Source organism: Natator depressus, chromosome 10 (genome assembly GCF_965152275.1).
Source record: "Natator depressus isolate rNatDep1 chromosome 10, rNatDep2.hap1, whole genome shotgun sequence".
NCBI classification, from domain to species: domain Eukaryota; kingdom Metazoa; phylum Chordata; order Testudines; family Cheloniidae; genus Natator; species Natator depressus.
This window is the reverse complement of record NC_134243.1, coordinates 2,968,948-2,985,485: the sequence shown is the minus strand read 5'-3', so window position 1 is coordinate 2,985,485 and position 16,538 is coordinate 2,968,948. Positions and strand designations below refer to the sequence as shown.

General features: G+C 42.8%; 2 protein-coding genes across 6 annotated transcripts in view; one reads left to right on the top strand and one right to left on the bottom strand.

Annotated features, from left to right (window-relative positions):
- The window catches only part of ARHGAP17 (Rho GTPase activating protein 17), a 69,499-nt gene extending 64,049 nt beyond the window's left edge, over positions 1-5,450 (bottom strand). For all 3 annotated transcript variants that reach the window (XM_074964988.1, XM_074964989.1, XM_074964990.1), the window contains exon 1: positions 5,284-5,450. In XM_074964988.1, coding sequence (XP_074821089.1) covers positions 5,284-5,336 — 53 coding nt within the window. In that variant the 5' untranslated portion in view covers positions 5,337-5,450. The remainder of the gene's footprint in view (positions 1-5,283) is intronic.
- Positions 5,451-7,536: 2,086 nt separating this feature from the next.
- LCMT1 (leucine carboxyl methyltransferase 1) overlaps positions 7,537-16,538 on the top strand; it is a 38,210-nt gene continuing 29,208 nt past the window's right edge. For 2 of the 3 annotated variants that reach the window (XM_074964976.1, XM_074964975.1), the window contains exons 1-5: positions 7,585-7,789; positions 9,505-9,596; positions 10,152-10,273; positions 12,375-12,451; positions 14,203-14,264. In XM_074964976.1, coding sequence (XP_074821077.1) covers positions 7,692-7,789; positions 9,505-9,596; positions 10,152-10,273; positions 12,375-12,451; positions 14,203-14,264 — 451 coding nt within the window. In that variant the 5' untranslated portion in view covers positions 7,585-7,691. Of the gene's footprint in view, positions 7,790-9,504; positions 9,597-10,151; positions 10,274-12,374; positions 12,452-14,202; positions 14,265-16,538 lie in introns of all 3 variants that reach the window. The other variant, XM_074964973.1, reaches the window with a different exon arrangement.

Genomic DNA, 16,538 nt, shown 5'->3' with positions numbered 1-16,538 from the left:
TAACACAGTCTTTCCTAGTTGCTGCGTTCATTGCTCCAGTAAGTTGCTGCTTCTCCTGTGCTCTTGTTTTATCCATCCTATGTGTTTGACCCAAGAAGCAGAAACTAATCTCCCTTGGAAAAACAACAAGGAATCCTTGTGGCACTTTAGAGACGAACAAATTTATTTGGGCATAAGCTTTCATGGGCTAGAACCCACTTCATCAGATGGTGGGTTCTAGCCCACAAAAGGTTATGCCCAAATAAATTTGTTAGTCTCTAAAGTGCCACAAGGACTCCTCGTCATTTTTGCTGATACAGACTAACACGACTACCACTCGGAAACTAATCTCCCTTGACTTCCCACTGTATTCTCAGTTATCTTTACTTCAACCTAGTTAATTTTTCAAGTGACCACTCTGCTGTAGCACCAGAAGCTATTTCCTAGCACAGAGGATGCCCACAGCTAAGTAGCACTATCAGAGCTCCAGAAGGGAGACAAAGTTAGAGATAAGAAAACATCCATTTCTAACAAAGAGATACGGTAGTTTTAGGTAAGGAATACATACCGCCATACTGACTGCAGGAAAGGCCTTTCATACCCCTGGAAAGGTCAATTGTGTGGATCCCTAGCTATTTTTGAAGAAAAGGCCATCTTTAGCACTAACCAGCTAAAAGTAGACATTTTTCTTACAACAGTCGATTCTGCTGAAAAATGGGTGACACTCAGTTGCTATGTAAGGTAAGGGCAAGTTCTACATACAACCACCAGACATTATTTTTGAGAGAGTGTGGGAACATCATCTGCTCAAGAGGTAGTTATTGCTGTCTATCCTTTTGTCATCTTTTCACACAATCACCTTTTCTGTTAGGGTGTCATATAGCTGCTCCCTTTAGACGGTGGCTTGAGGAAAAACTTAACATTTTAAGTAAGTCTTTAAAACAGTGTTTACTAAGGTGTAGTGGGGTGATGCACATAGTCAAGCCTCAAATTTTTCTCATCTCATATGTTATGGTTGTGGAAATACATTTGAGTCACATTTTTCCAGGCCAAATGATGCAGTAACATCTGCCAGAGTTTGCAAGGAGCCTGAAACAATAGCTTTAAGGTGTAAATTGCTCCCTTCATTTTAAAGGGCATGCATTCAAATCCAAACAGTTTAAATATCAGCACTGTAACTTAATTCACAGCTTATCAAAGCATATAAAGCAAATGTTATATTATGAAGATTTCCACAATCTACTGAGTGACCACTCATTTTGAAACCAGAAGGGGATGGGCTTGGGAGACACCACCAAACACTTCCCCCCCATCCCTCCCCAATCAAGAAGCAGCCCAGCAGGATATCTAAGATGCACCAAAAGAAAGCCAAGCCAGAGTTGCTCATAGGCATTCTCCTGTCGGGGGGGGGGATTTCCACTTCACCATATTCTGTATCATTATTAAAAAGAAAAGGAGTACTTGTGGCACCTTAGAGACTAACCAATTTATTTGAGCATAAGCTTTCGTGAGCTACAGCTCACTTCATCGGATGCATTCCACTGAATTTCCACTGAATGCATCCGATGAAGTGAGCTGTAGCTCACGAAAGCTTATGCTCAAATACATTGGTTAGTCTCTAAGGTGCCACAAGTACTCCTTTTCTTTTTGCGGATACAGACTAACACGGCTGCTACTCTGAAACCTGTATCATTATTGCAAACTTGTTTTAGTTTCAGACAAACTAACAAGCGTGCAAACATTTAACATCCACTGTTGAATGTCACTCCTTAAAGTACATTTAATTTAATCAAAAACTCCGATATATGACTATCACCACATGGTGGAGTTAACAGGGTATGTGTGATTAATTTCACCCCCTTCTAGGGAAATGAGCTTTTAAAGAAGTGGGCAACACTGCTTTAGAAGTCCTGAATGCACATTGCAAGCTACAGAAATCACTTCCCCTGTTACTGGAAGGTGGCAACTATATAATAGCACACTGGTCTCTCATGCTGTGCTAAATGAGGTACAAGGGTGATGTCTATTAAAGTATGTCAGACATCATAGTAAAAAAAGTCAGTTCTTCCTTCCGCCGAATATCACCACACATATTCTGCAGAAATATGCAGGTGTTTTCTTCGTGATTTTCAGTCATTCCATTTAATATGGATTTAAAAAGGAATAACCATGAGTTTTCAGTAAACAAAATTTATTTTCCCTGATCAGTGCTTTGCAACTCCCTAAACTGATAAGTCAGCAAAACGTGCGTGTTTATAGTTGGCAAGCATACTGATGCTAACTAAGAACTACATTTAGTTAACCCCAAGACTGTGGCTCAGATCTAAACTAAAGCTGGAACTGTAGAGTTAACTCAGACTGTCCTCATAATCCCTGGTTAAATGATCAAGGTGCCCTGTCCAAAGTGTGAAGTACTTTTTCCTTCCTTAATGTCCCCACTTCCATTTAATTCTTTATGCCATTTGAAAAATAAGTGGTTTAATTCTCTTTGGAAAGAGTCCATGCTTACAGCCCTGCACTCATGAGAAACCTACAATACGAAAAGTCAGTATGAGTGAGCAAAAAGCTGATAAGGAAATGTTTTCATTTAAAGCGTACAAGGAATTATGGTAAACAGAGTAAAAAGTTAAGAAATATCTTGATAATTCCCTTTAACTTTGGGCCTCGTGACATGTTAATTTTCATAGCTTTCATGCCATTTTCAACCTTTTTCCCCTATGAGAAGTTATTCTGTACATGTTTATACTTTAATGAAGCCAGTGACTCCAGTATTCCAGGCACAGACTATTAACACAGAAACAGGCCACCTGGCAGATGAATGTGACTGATAATCATGCCTATATGGTTACCACACCCTGAGAATACCAGTAATGAAACAACTTTGATAGCTGCAGCTTCCATCGGACTCTAGCAATAAAAACATTTTTCAACTGCAGTAGTCAAAGATCACCTTCAAGGTTGAAACTTCTAGTCCCATACACATTGCTAAATATAGCACTCTTGCCATACATTTTTTCTAAAGTGAGAAGTTGTATGTGGCATTTGTTGGTCTAAGTAGTTCCATATATATTACAATAGCTCCAAGAAGCCCCATTTAAGATCAGGACCATTGTTCTACAAACTGTACAAACACTAGATATGATGATGCCTACCTCAACAAGCTAATACCTTAAGATGAGAAGTAAGATGTGGGGCAGGGAAATGAGAATGGAAGAGGTTTGAAATATCTCCATTTTATAATCATAAAGAACCAGCTATCATGGTCTCCCCCTCAAGCCATCATCAGTTGACATTTCTTATTTGTTTCATGTAGAAGTGAATGCTGAAGAGAAAGCACACACTCTTTACAGGGTACTTAGAACTGAGACAAAAGTTGAGCCTTGTTCCAACTTTTAGTTAAAAAAAGCAGAACTCAAACAAGAAATAAATAAGGTTTCAGAGTAGCAGCCGTGTTAGTCTGTATTCACAAAAAGAAAAGGCGTACTTGTGGCACCTTAGAGACAAAATTTATTTGAGCATAAGCTTTCGTGAGCTACAGCTCACAAAAGCTTATGCTCAAATAAATTTGTTAGTCTCTAAGGTGCCGCAAGTACGCCTTTTCTTTTTAAGAAATAAGTTACTCTAAAAGATACAAATCTGTCTTAAAAGAACACTAAATCTCATTTCAGTATGTACAGATGACACCAAGTTATGCTTAGGTATGTGAAACTAGGCCAAAGACCTTCCAAAAAGTCTGAGCCAATAAAACAAAACTAAATTAGTGGCATTTATGCCTAGTGAAACTTGCACTTTTGTTATTGCAGAGTGCTAACTTCTTTGCCAATTAAGACTGACCTGTATTTGTGCAGTCTGAGCTTTCTTGAAAAATATCAAATATAATTAGAAAAGTGTAAACAAAATTTACCAAAAAAATAAGGAAATGAAAGTGAAAGAGTTAAACAAAATATGAAAAAGGAAACTTACAATGCAAATAGTTTTGTAGGAACTTTGTGTAGCCCAACTTATAAATCAAAGCACTGTACTACCACATTTACAGCCAATCCAGGTGCTAAAAATACTTCCTTACATTTCTTTTTTGCATTAGTATAACATACCTCCAATAGATTAAAGTTTTTTGCTTTACACATGTCAAATTATACTACTGAAAAACAATATACTGATAGGCCAAAATACACCCGAGAAGCAACATTTTACACAAGCTAGCTTTAAACTCGTAGCACTGCTGAGATGGCAACACTTAATCACATCAGCTAGGAAACACAGGACCCAGTGCACAGGTTTCTACTTTCTGTTTTATATTTATGTTAGCCAATCTCATAAATCGCTAAAGTGATAACATATATGTGAAAGGAGCATAAAGTCCTCGACAATAGGATAAAGAGCAGCATAAAAATAGAATTTCCAAAACCCCAATTTCATGAAGCAGCATTTCCAAAGTCACTTTCAGTATTGACATAGGAGGATAACAGCATATTCATGTGGAACAGCAGGAGATCAAGTTCTCATGGTGTCCATAAGAAATGAAGTTTCTTAAATTACTAAACTAGTGTAACAGCCACAAAACAGTTTCTGTAGGAGAACTGCTGGAAAGAGTGAGGTCATAGTGTATTCAAGATGTTGAGGATATCTGTTTGGCCTTGTTCAGCTGTGGACCTGTCCCTCCCATACATTTTACCAGACCAAATTCCGAGCGGCGCTACCTACTGAGGACGCTGTGCCCCATGCCGTACGGAGACACAGCCCCCGAAGGACTGCTTCTCTAAACCAAGTCCGTCTCACCAAACACCTAGAGACAAAGTCTTTCTCGAAGTCAGCCATGCAGAGCCCTTCCGGCCAAGAGAGCTGACCACGGCCAAGGGCTCTCCAAGAAGTTGGGGGGGGGAGGGGGAGAGAGTCCATCAAGTGGGAGCAGCCGACCTGGCAACCCAGGGCTCAGAGACCTGGCTGAATTACAAACATATTTTGGCCAGGTCCGGGAACCCTCACCAGCCCGCCTCCTCCGGCGCAGCGGGCAAGTCACTGCCGCAGCGGGGCTAGCGAGTGCCCAGGGCATGTCACTGGACGCTCAGGGGAGGGACGACCCCCACCGGCCCCCCAAACCTGCCCCGGAGGGGAGGGGAGGGGCGGGGCCAGACCCCTCCGCCACGGGGCTCCAGCCGCCCGGGCTCTCGGAGGGGAGCGAGCGAGCGTCCCCGGGGGTTTCCGGGGCTGCGGCGCATCTCCCGGGGCAGGTTCCCACCCCGGGATCGGGGGCCGCCCCCAAGGCTGGCCCCGGGCTGGGCAAGGGGGCTCCCGGGCTCTGACCTGCCCACAGTCTGGTTGGCCAGCAGCCTCATGCGGTTGAACTGCTTCTTCATGGCGGCGGCGGCTCCTGTCTCGGCGCCTCCCGGGGCAACGCTGCGGCCAGACCCGGCCTGCGCCCAGCGGCAGCTCGAACCGCCAGCTCCGCTCGCCCACCTCACGCCCCGCCGGCCGTCCCCCACCGGAAGCCGCCACCACTTCCGGCTCCGCCTTCCCCGTGAGGGACGAGTCACGTGGTGGTGGTGGGGTCAACGTCATGTGACCCAGTCGCTTGCCTTGTGGACAACATCCGGGCTCTGAGGCAGGGAGCGGGCCAAAAGACCCGGATCGGGGTCACCGCGTGGGGCCGTTCCCCTGCGCCCTGGGACCCGGATGTTGGCACCTCGCGGGCAGCCATTTTGTTGCCCCTCGACGTGGGCCGCAGTGTCCTGCCCAGGAGGCGGGGGCAGCCTGGGCCGTGCCTAGGCCGGCGCCCAGAGCCCTGCGGGCGGGGCCAGGTGCCGTGGCCTCAGGCCAGCCCTCAGCTCCTGAGGTGTCAGCCAAGGAGCAGGGCGAGCCGCAGAGGAGTCCGGCTTACCCCAGCCGACGGGGCGGGGGGCCGTGCGCCCCCTTCCTCTTCGGGTCACACCGGGTTCCCTCCGCTTTGGGGCCTGTTTTCTTAGCCACCCCTGACTCACTCCTCTTCCTGATACAATCGTTCATTATCCTTAATAATAACAAGCACCCGCCTTTGTCGAGGTAGTTTTTGCTGCTTTTTGCGGCGCTCAGCAACTCTCGATTTTCTTGTAGAGAGATGAAGAAACAATGGATGCCCCTTGTAATAAGGGACTGTCGACAACCCTAAGTCGCTTTTAGCAGAGTGCGGTAATGCTAAAGAACAGGCTTCTGCGGGAAGTGAATGTGTCCTGTGCCTAGGCAGAGCGCAGTGAGACGGGACATAATTATATGTCAGTGGAGTTTGGCCAGGATACTAAGGCTTAAGACTTGCCAGAAGTGCAATCTTTAATATCCACAAGTGTTTACCAGTTTATTTTACACCCTAAAGTTGCACCATTCTCTACAGTACACCCTCTAAAAACAAATCCATTAGCTTTAGTACTGACCTAGAGGGAAGTCTGCTACCTACTGAAACACCAACACCACTTCTTTCTGCACATTGGGTTCCTCTGGTGTGTTACCTTTCATTAAGAATCTATATTTAAAAAAATAGAAAAGTAAACAGCCTTATGCAGCAAAAGTAGAAATCTATTGTAATAACGTGTTCGTACAGCAGTATTCCTCTGTGGCTCTCAAAACTATTACAAGTATTCAACAGATATTGATGTAATCTTGTGAAACAGGCAAATATCTCAATTTTACAGATCAGGACATACAGCAAGACACAGATAGAGCTGGAAACACAAACCACGATGACAGCTTGCTTTCCAAGCCATCCCGTCCTTTAGCCGCAAAACCACTGTTCTCCTAGGTGACATTATTATTATTTGTGCTACAGTAGTATGTAGAGGCACCAGCTGAGACCAGGGCACCATTGTGCTCCTTACTGTAGTAAGAAACAGTCCACAAAGGGCTTACAGTCTAACAAGACAAGAAACACGAAAGGTGTAAGGGGAAACAGAGTGGGAAGTGGCTTACTCAAGGTTACCCTGCAGGTCAGGAGCAATACTGGACTAGACCAGGTCTCCTGATTCCCATTCCAGTGCCTTATTCGCTGGACCACTTTGAATCCCAAATACCAAGTGAATTGTGAACAGGTAGGTAATTTTTTTAATTTAGAGACTGTACTGTCCCTCTGCAGGAAACAAGTAAATCCCATTTATGTGAAGTGTAGATAGATTCCTGCACAAAGTCACTTGTAATCCAATCGAAGTTACTTGTATACTGTGTAAGTAGAACCATGCCCTAGAGAGGTAGAAAGGATTTTGCAACATCAAGCTTTAGTGGGATCAGGTCTGCCATGCTGACAGGCAGTGCTGATCACATAAAGTTTGCAGAAGTGTAAGCACTTAGAGAAAACTGATTTTTCCTCTCTTGTGGTCTGGCTTCTGGAGGATGAGACTGGTCAGTCCTGCTATTTATTAAATATTATTAGTCAACGTTTGTGATTTAAGGTTTGTGAGCCACTAGGACTACAACTCCCAGAAACCCTTGCGGCGCACCTGACCTTTAATGGGGGGGGCTTGTTAGCTTTCCCACGTTCCTATTGGGTCGAATTTGAGTTGGCAGTACAACTGACCAACAGCAGCTCCCTTCGTCATGCGGCTGCTCGCCAGTGGCCAATGGGAGTCGGGAAGGCCCAATGGATGGGGGCTTGTTTGTAGGGGCGGAAGTCTTCGCGGAGGTTTGCGAGCCTCTTCGCAGTTCCCAGCTCCATGCCCCTGTCTGGGCCTCCCCCCCGCTGACCCGCCCCCATGGCGACCGCCGCCCGGGACGCCCCGTCCTTTGCCGGCTCCGAGGAGGCGGACGAGGCGGTGAGGGGCACCTGCGAGGACGCGTCCATCTGTAAACGGTACCGGGGCGGGCGGCCGCGCCCCCGAGCCGGAGCCGAGGCCTCAGGAGGGGCAGAGAGGGGGGCGGGCCTGGGTGTGGAGAAGCTGGGTAGGGGAGACCCCTTCCCTCCCCCCCCCCCGCACCCCGGGGCGGGGGGAGCCAGCCGGGCAGGGAATGCGGCCAGGCCCCCGGCCTTGGGGTCAGGCGCGTCGAAAATAGGCGCGCAAGGTGTTGGGTCCCTGCAGGGTCGGCAATGGTCTGTATGGGCTGCAGGAGGGACTGTTGGACCCTGCAGTAACTGAAGATGCCAGGGTGCGGGTGACTGGGGGGCTTAGGAGGGTTTCAGCCCCCTCCCCCCCATATATATATATATATATATATATATATATGTATAGGAATTCAATTAATGCATGAGGAGAGAGAGTAGGTGGCAAAAGAAGAGAGAGAAAAAAAATCATCAAGATTTGTTTAGGGGGAAAAAGGATGAAGAGGAGGAATGAGTCCAGAAAGCTTAAGATGTTTTTGGCTGGTTGGTTTTCAAAAGAAAAGGAATGTAGTAAGTTACATTATAAACCAGTAGTTTTCAACCTCTTTTCATTTGTGGACTCTGAAAAAACTTCTTCCAGTGAAGGTGTGTACCCCTTTGGAAATCTTAGACATAGTCTGCAGACCTCTCACAGGTTGAAAACCACGGTTCTAAACAATTAAATAGAAAGTTGATTGACAGGACTTACAGCACCCTGGATGGAACAGGGTAGGGCAGGGTGGCACACTTATTTTTAATTTTACCTAGTACACTTATTCCTTTAATACGTTTTGGACAGACGTTTAAGAGCAGGGCTTGAAAAAACATCCTGACTTTGTAGAGATAAAGCCATATGGTGAAGAGAATGTGAGTCATACTTGCGATGGAAGTCTGACACAGTTCAGTAATGTTTGGTGTCTCGGGACAGTCTTTTCAAGTGACTTATAAATCTTTTACTGTAGTCTAATGTTTCTGTACCTCTAGTTTTGCCCTCACTGATGTCATTGTGATCAGGGGTGTGGAGACAACATGCTGGCGATTAGTTCTGAGAGTTAATTGTGAAGAGATTCTGGGGGAAGTATTATTTTTATTAGTGTAAGGGTAGCACTAATAGGCTCCAGTTTGGCTTACGTTCACGCAAGCCACATAACCATTAGAGGTTAGGTTGATGTGTGGAATTAAAATCCATGTGATGTGCAATCTTTGGAATTTAACACAGACAATAAGGAGTTCAGACCAGTGGCTTATGCTCAAATAAATCTGTTAGTCTTTAAGGTGCCACCACACGGCTATCCCCAGATACTTGTCACAACACAGCTGCTCTGTCTAGTGGGCCTCATGGAAGAAATATTTGCACTGAAGTTCTTCAAATTATTTCGCAGGTGGTACCTGAACTTTGCTTTGTGTCTCTGTGAAGTTCTTCAAATACATGGGGAGAAATACATTAAAAATGTTACAATAGTAACAGCAGTCTTTTTCTAGTTAGAATTACTTTATGTAATCTGTGTGTGTTTGAATGGTCTCGGGTGTCCAGTGGCATTTTAAGTCTCTCACCCAAGGATACCTCTTTGGAAGACTGTCCCAAGACAGCTTTTTAGTTTGTCTGTCTAAGTTAAGTCTTCATCAGTAAACAAACCCTGATGGCTCTCTTTGCTAATCCTCCTCTTCTTTTTTTTCCCTCCCACTCCCCCACCCCATGCCCTTGTCAGATTTGCTGTAAGTATCGGCTACTGGAAGGATCCTTACATCCAATATTTTGTGAGACAGGCCAAAGAAAGAAAAGCACCTGAAATTAATAGAGGCAAGTTAGCATGTGGACTTAAACAAAGACAATGCAAACATACTCTGAATATGTGGAGTTCTTGAACAACAGCAGATAGAGCTTCCATATACTGGATGTCATAGAATGTATGTGGGAAGCATGTAATAGGTTGATACGAGCTCTCCCCAGTGTTTGCACACTGGACCCTCAGTCTTGGAACATTGCTTTCTAATATTCTGTCACATTCTGCCTTTAGTATTGGAAACTGTGTTTTCATGTGTGTCCCACTTCACCTGTAATGTACTACACAAAGCAACCAAAGACCAGGGATGTGACCCACGACCTCAAAGCACAAGGCAATACTGTAATACTCTCCACGTGAGAATAATAAAAGCAGCTGCATAGTTTGTACATCTCCCAGAATTAATCTGCAAAGATGACTCAGTTTGAACTCTTTTTTTTTTTTTTTTTAAACTGAAATTTCCAGTTCCTCAGGTGTGGAGCTCTGTTAGTAATCTTAACTTAATTTAAAAAACAAACAAACATCTAATGGTTATAGTTGTCTGGGTTTTTTTAACGCATTTTCTCCTGCAGGATACTACGCTCGTGTCCATGGAGTCAGTCAGCTACTTACGGCTTTTTTAAAGAAGACAGAATGCAACTGTCAAATCATAAATCTTGGTGCCGGTATGGATACCATGTTCTGGAGATTAAAGGTGATGATAACTCAGAATCCTGACATGAGCAAAAGGAAGGGTTTGCGCATATCTGAAACTTTCTCCTATTTTCTCCTAAGAAACAAACAAATTATTGACCAGTCAATCCAGTGTCATGTAGGAGTGCATGGCACAATGGTGACCTCTAGTGGCTGTTTGGAAACATCCTAGTTTTCCATTCCTTATAGCTCTTGTATCATCTATAATACTTCCATTTCCTTGCTCATATTTAAGGGTCTAAATCCAGAATCAAGAGAGAGCAAGTACAACATGATACTTGGTACCATCTCTCTGTGTCCTAAATACTACTTTGCATTATTCTTTGAAAGATTCTAAATGACAAATATTATGGGTTTCAGAGTAACAGCCGTGTTAGTCTGTATTCGCAAAAAGAATGCATCCGATGAAGTGAGCTGTAGCTCACGAAAGCTTATGCTCAAATAAATTGGTTAGTCTCTAAGGTGCCACAAGTCCTCCTTTTCTTTTTGCAAATATTATGGTAAGACTCTATATAAAAGCAAACTCTAGTTCTTCCTCCTGTTTATAAGAGGTAAGTGTGTTTAGCATTTTGCAGGATCAGGTCCTATCAATGTAAATGGATTGCTGGAAGACATCCTGAAAAAACTAAGTTTATTTAGCAGGACCTTAAACTATTGTGCTATAGTCCTGCAAATAGACTGGATTTAAAAAAAAAAAAAAAAATCAAGTGCTGAGGCTTTTGCCCTGCCTGCACTTATGCTAAAACCATGTTGAAACACTGTTCTCAAGGTTTAACAAAGCTGAGTGGTGCCTTTAATTATATCCTTGTGCTACACCCCCTTCTGTTCTTCTTGACCAGCAGGTGTAATATAGAAAAAGAGACCCAGTTAAGAATAATTGTCAGTGTTCTCCGTGGTAGTTAACAGAACTCTTTGTTAATATAGCATTCAGAAAGGTGGAAGATTGACAGCCCTGGAGCTAGCAGTACATATCTATCCCTAGAAGAACAACCGCATAGGCAGTGGGACAGTGCAGGCTTTCCCATGCTTTTCTGGTTTTGTGCCTAAACTTGGGTCTGGTGGGACTCCCCACTTCGTGCTGATAGGGGAGTATAGAGCTCTAATCCTCTTTGAGATTGCCAGCATGAGTGCAACTTGTGGACTGCACACAAACTGTCCTCTAGAAGGTGGTCTAAAAATAACCCTTTGGATGGATTTTTGAGAGATGCAGCAGGTGGGCTACATAGCAGGTACATGTTTGTGAGCAGTTGACTAGTACAAGCTCTTTGTGTGCATCCCTGTGCGATGTTCCTCTTTCCTTCCTTGGAGGCATACACTGAGCGATGGTGAGTGAACGCCATAGGTAAAGTTTTCTGTTGCTGCAACCGGCTGTTGTGTACTATGTCCTGACCGTATATTGCAATTCAATTTCCAGTATGTTGGTTGCCAAACCATACTGTTTGTCCAGATTACTCGAATATCTTAAATGTTTCTTTGCTATTGGGTGGGTATATTGTTTCTTAATTTTTAGTTTATTTATTTTAAAAGGTTTCAGAGTAACAGCTGTGTTAGTCTATATTCGCAAAAAGAAAAGGAGTACTTGTGGCACCTTAGAGACTAACCAATTTATTTGAGCATAAGCTTTTGTGAGCTACAGCTCACTTCATCGGATGCATACTGTGGAAAGTGTAGAAGATCTTTTTATATACACATAAAGCATGAAAAAATACCTCCTCCCACCCCACTCTCCTGCTGGTAATAGCTTATCTAAAGTGATCAGATAAGCTATTACCAGCAGGAGAGTGGGGTGGGAGGAGGTATTGTTTCATGGTCTCTGTGTATACAATATCTTCTACACTTTCCACAGTATGCATCCAATGAAGTGAGCTGTAGCTCACGAAAGCTTATGCTCAAATAAATTGGTTAGTCTCTAAGGTGCCACAAGTACTCCTTTTCTTTTTATTTAAAAAAAAACCCAGAGCATTAAGGTATCAAAAACTGGAAACTCTACTATAACATGAAACAAAACTGTTCAGGGGGAAACTAAATCAAGTCCCCCCTTCTCTCTGCATGAAGTGTGAATATACCCTAAGGTTGGACTCTTGCTCTGATTTTTTTTTCAGGATGAAAATCTTCTCCCTAAAAAATATTTTGAAGTGGATTTTCCAATGATAGTAGCAAGAAAAATACATAACATCAAGTAAGTGTGTGTGTGTTGCTTCATGTTTAGCTATACAGAGCTGAATACAGCTTCTTTTAAAAAAAATAAATAAATAAAAAAATTGTAATCCAGCAGAACCTCACTAATCACAAACCACATGTACTAACTGCCATATCTCTTTGCTTCTCAGCAAAGCTTTAATATAGTGAGTAAGAAAGGGTTGAAATCTATATAAAGGGGCTGTCATTAGCAAACAGTTGAAGACACTATCAGCTTAAAAACTACACATCTCTGAACACTTTTGGCTCACAATCATTACAAGTAACACCTGGAAGAGATTAGAGAGAATGTTTTCTTTTTTTTTTTTAGTTTACTTTTTGTATTTAGTTAATGTTTCGCATATAGTCAGTGTCACTGTTTCCTTGTTAAAGAGCCACATGAACAATAGAGCAGGGACAGGAAAATGTGACTACAAGGTATTTTTCTACTTTTAAAACCTACAGACATGAATAGGAAGATTCATGGCCAGGGTGGTACCTGGAACAAATTGAAATTCACTTTTTGTTAAACTGATTAGATTTCCAGTTCTGTGCCTTTAAAAAAAAAAAAATAAATAAATAAACAAAAATTATGATAATAGGGTGAAAATATAACTGAAAAATGTTATAGTCCTCTATCCCCACATCTCTTTATATGTAATCTATTTAAACTGTACGTTATTTAAGATCAGGCTCTGTCTCCTTATTAAACCATGGTTTTCAAAATGGGGTACGCATACCCTTGGGGGTACACGAGAAAATTGTAACAGTGGACAATGCATTTTATTTAGTAAGACTTGGAAATCTAATCATAGGATTATAATATACCTATCTCAGATGGGGGTACATGGTAGACTACATTATTTGGAAAGGGGTGTGCGGCCGAAAAAGTTTGAAAACTGTTGTAAAGCATAGCACAGTTTTGGGTGTCCTAAAAATAAGAGGTACTGTAGTGAGATCTCTTACTACCAAGACTTAGTTATATATGCAAATTATACTTTAGCTTACCCAGTCACTTTATCAAATTAATGAGTGTTCTATGATATACAAAAAGAAAAGGAGTACTTGTGGCACCTTGGAGACTAACCAATTTATTTGAGCATGAGCTTTCGTGAGCTACAGCTCACTTCATCGGATGAAGTGAGCTGTAGCTCACGAAAGCTCATGCTCAAATAAATTGGTTAGTCTCCAAGGTGCCACAAGTACTCCTTTTCTTTTTGCGAATACAGACTAACACGGCTGTTACTCTGAAACCTATGATATACAGAAACTTCTGGAGCAAAGCAGGCTGTACTTCTGACTGCAGGACAGAAGAGGGTTGTCTCTAGCGATGCTAAACTCTGCATTGTTTCTCCCCTTAAAATCTTAGAAAGAGATGGAAAATCCTCAGACTTCTATGCTGAGGCTGGCTACCATGGGAGAGTGATTTTGATGTAGAAAGAGCAACTATGATTAGTGAATAGAAGCTCATAGGGAAGTTAGAAAGTATACGTGACATGAAATGACATGAAAGACTTGTTCCAAGGCTTAAGAGTGCCTAGAGCTCAGTACATTCCTTTTCTTAGTGGAATTTGCAGTTTCTTGTTCATCTTTTAGTTATAGAAGCAATCTTTAGTAAATACGTCTAAGGGTAAATCTAAACGTAGATGTGTGTGTTACCAGTAGAGGGCAGAGATGTTTTCGTGTAATGAAAAATGACATCATGTAAGCCAGTTAACTGCTCACTGACACTTTTCCCCCCCTCTCCCACAGATCAAAACCTCCCCTGTCAAAACCAATTGTGGAATCCCATTCTGGGGAGTCGTTTCTAATAGGTGAGTCGTCTTAAGTAAATCAGTAATGCACTGTCTTTGTTTAATCTCTAATCTCTTCACTTCAGTATGTCGGCAGGATTTTAATGGTTTATGCATTGTGTGAAGGGAGGCGTGAGAGAGGGGAGGCTGGTGAAAAGGTCTTCTCCTCTCCATGGCGCCTTGGCAATCTCTCCCAGGATTTTTTCTTTACGTTGTACACCGGGCCCTTGCTAGAACACAGGGCTTGGGATCCATGCGTGGTACTGCATTACCCCGGGGACCACATTAAAATGAATTTCAGTGAAAGTAATTAAATTTGGGACCCATAGCCATGACCGCGTTATATGTGAATTCACGCTATATAGACGTGCGTTCTAGCGAGGGTCCGGTGTAATTATTTACTGATTATGCTTTCTTCTGGTTCTTGGAAAGGTAAGAATATAAGGGATCACGAGGACAGTAGCTTGTATTAAAAAAAAAAAAAATCTTCTGTGTGTTATTCCTACTTCTCTTCTTTTGTCTCGTTAATTGCACAAGTCCTTTATCTGTATCTACCATCTGAACTGCACAATGAAGTCAGTCTGCATAGTCCATTCTCAGATGGTAGGGCCCATCAATGTGTTTTTGCAGCTTACATGCAAAGCCTGGCTTTGGAAGTTCCATTCCCAAGGGACTACTTCCCGCCCCCACCAAAAAACCCCTTCTGTAACTAATTAGTACCGGTGCCAAAACAACTGTTTGCACAGTGGTATAGGTAACTTGCTTTTCAATGATGGACTGTATTACCTGTCTATCAAAAAAGCATACTCTAACTTGGCTGTCTCACTAATGAGTCCTTGCATAGCAGTAGGTTGCACAGTTCAAAACTCTGTCCTTTGCTTTTGGATCACCAGGGCTCTGAGTGAGCAGTACTCAGGCCTTGGGTGGGAGAACATTGCCCTGTAGTGACAGCTGTGGACTTGTCCCAAAGCGAGTTAATCTGCTTCAGTAGAAAAAGGTCTGTGCAAGTCTCACTGAAGGGGGGCCATCCAGCTACCAGGTGATGTGCTTCGTGATGGAGATAGTCCTACTGACTTCATTAATAAGAACAATTCTCAGTGTTTGCAGGACTGGACTCTGAAAAGGAGAGCATGTGCTAATAGTAGCAAGGTCTACTGCCAGCTCCAAAAGGAGATGCAAGATGGGCTTTAATTCAAGAGGATGCTGATGAATTAGAGAGGGTTCAGAGAATAGCCAGGAGAATAATTAAAAGATTTGGAAAACCTACTTTACAGTGATGAGCTCCTTAAGTCTAAATGGTTTATCTTAACAAAGAGAAGGTTAAGGGATGAATTTAATCAGTCTATAAGCATCAAATTTCAGTTCCTGGTGTAGGTAAAGGGCTCTTCAATCTAGCAAAGAAAAGCATAACAAGATTCAATAGCGGGAAGGTGAAGCTAGACAAATTCAGATTGGTAAAAATATGCATTTTATATCCAGTGAGGTAAATTGGAACAATTTATCAAGGATTGTGATGGATTCCTAGTGCCCCTTGTATGTAAATCACTCCTGAGGTGTATGCTTTGGCATATGCTACTTCAGTTGATGAAAAGTATCCTCTGACCTGACTCTTGTCCTGTCGCCGCTTTCCATTCCACAAGCGTAACATGTTTCTAGTTCTTTCTTAGGACAGGTACCAACAGATGAATTTTCTTGGTTCCAGGGCAGCATGTTTCTTCCTTGTCCTTCATGGAAGGAAATGATAGCAGGGGTTGCAGTCTGAGAACAGATATCTGAGGGAAGAGCTCCATAGCTTGCTGAATTGTACAGCTAATTGGAGCCACTGTGTGGACACTTGGCTGTTTGTTCACTTGAATGCATTGTTAGTTTTCTCTTGAAGTCCCAGATCAACATGGTGGCTTTATTAAAGTAATACTAGGAGGATTGTTCTCCACCTTCCATTACTTTGTCAGCAATATCTAGAACTTTCTTGGAGCACTGTCTTACCATGCCACTTGTGTGGATCCCTGCTCTTTAATTAGCTGGTACCCTGTCTAGACTTTGGAGCAGCTTTTTTGCCCATGCATTTCCAGATTTGTTCATTACCAAATGCATACATCTTCAGATGTTGAATCCTTGCTGTCTAATATGCAAATCTTTCATTGGTGAGGGTCCTGTGATTGAATGACAGCAAGAGAACTGGGTTACTTTTCATTCTTAGTCTGTTTGCTCTTTCAGTTTTAGCCAATGTTTGGGACAAAATTCTTCGAGTCTTAGTCCTGTTATACTTTATCCAGGGGGCTCTTTTTCTTGGTC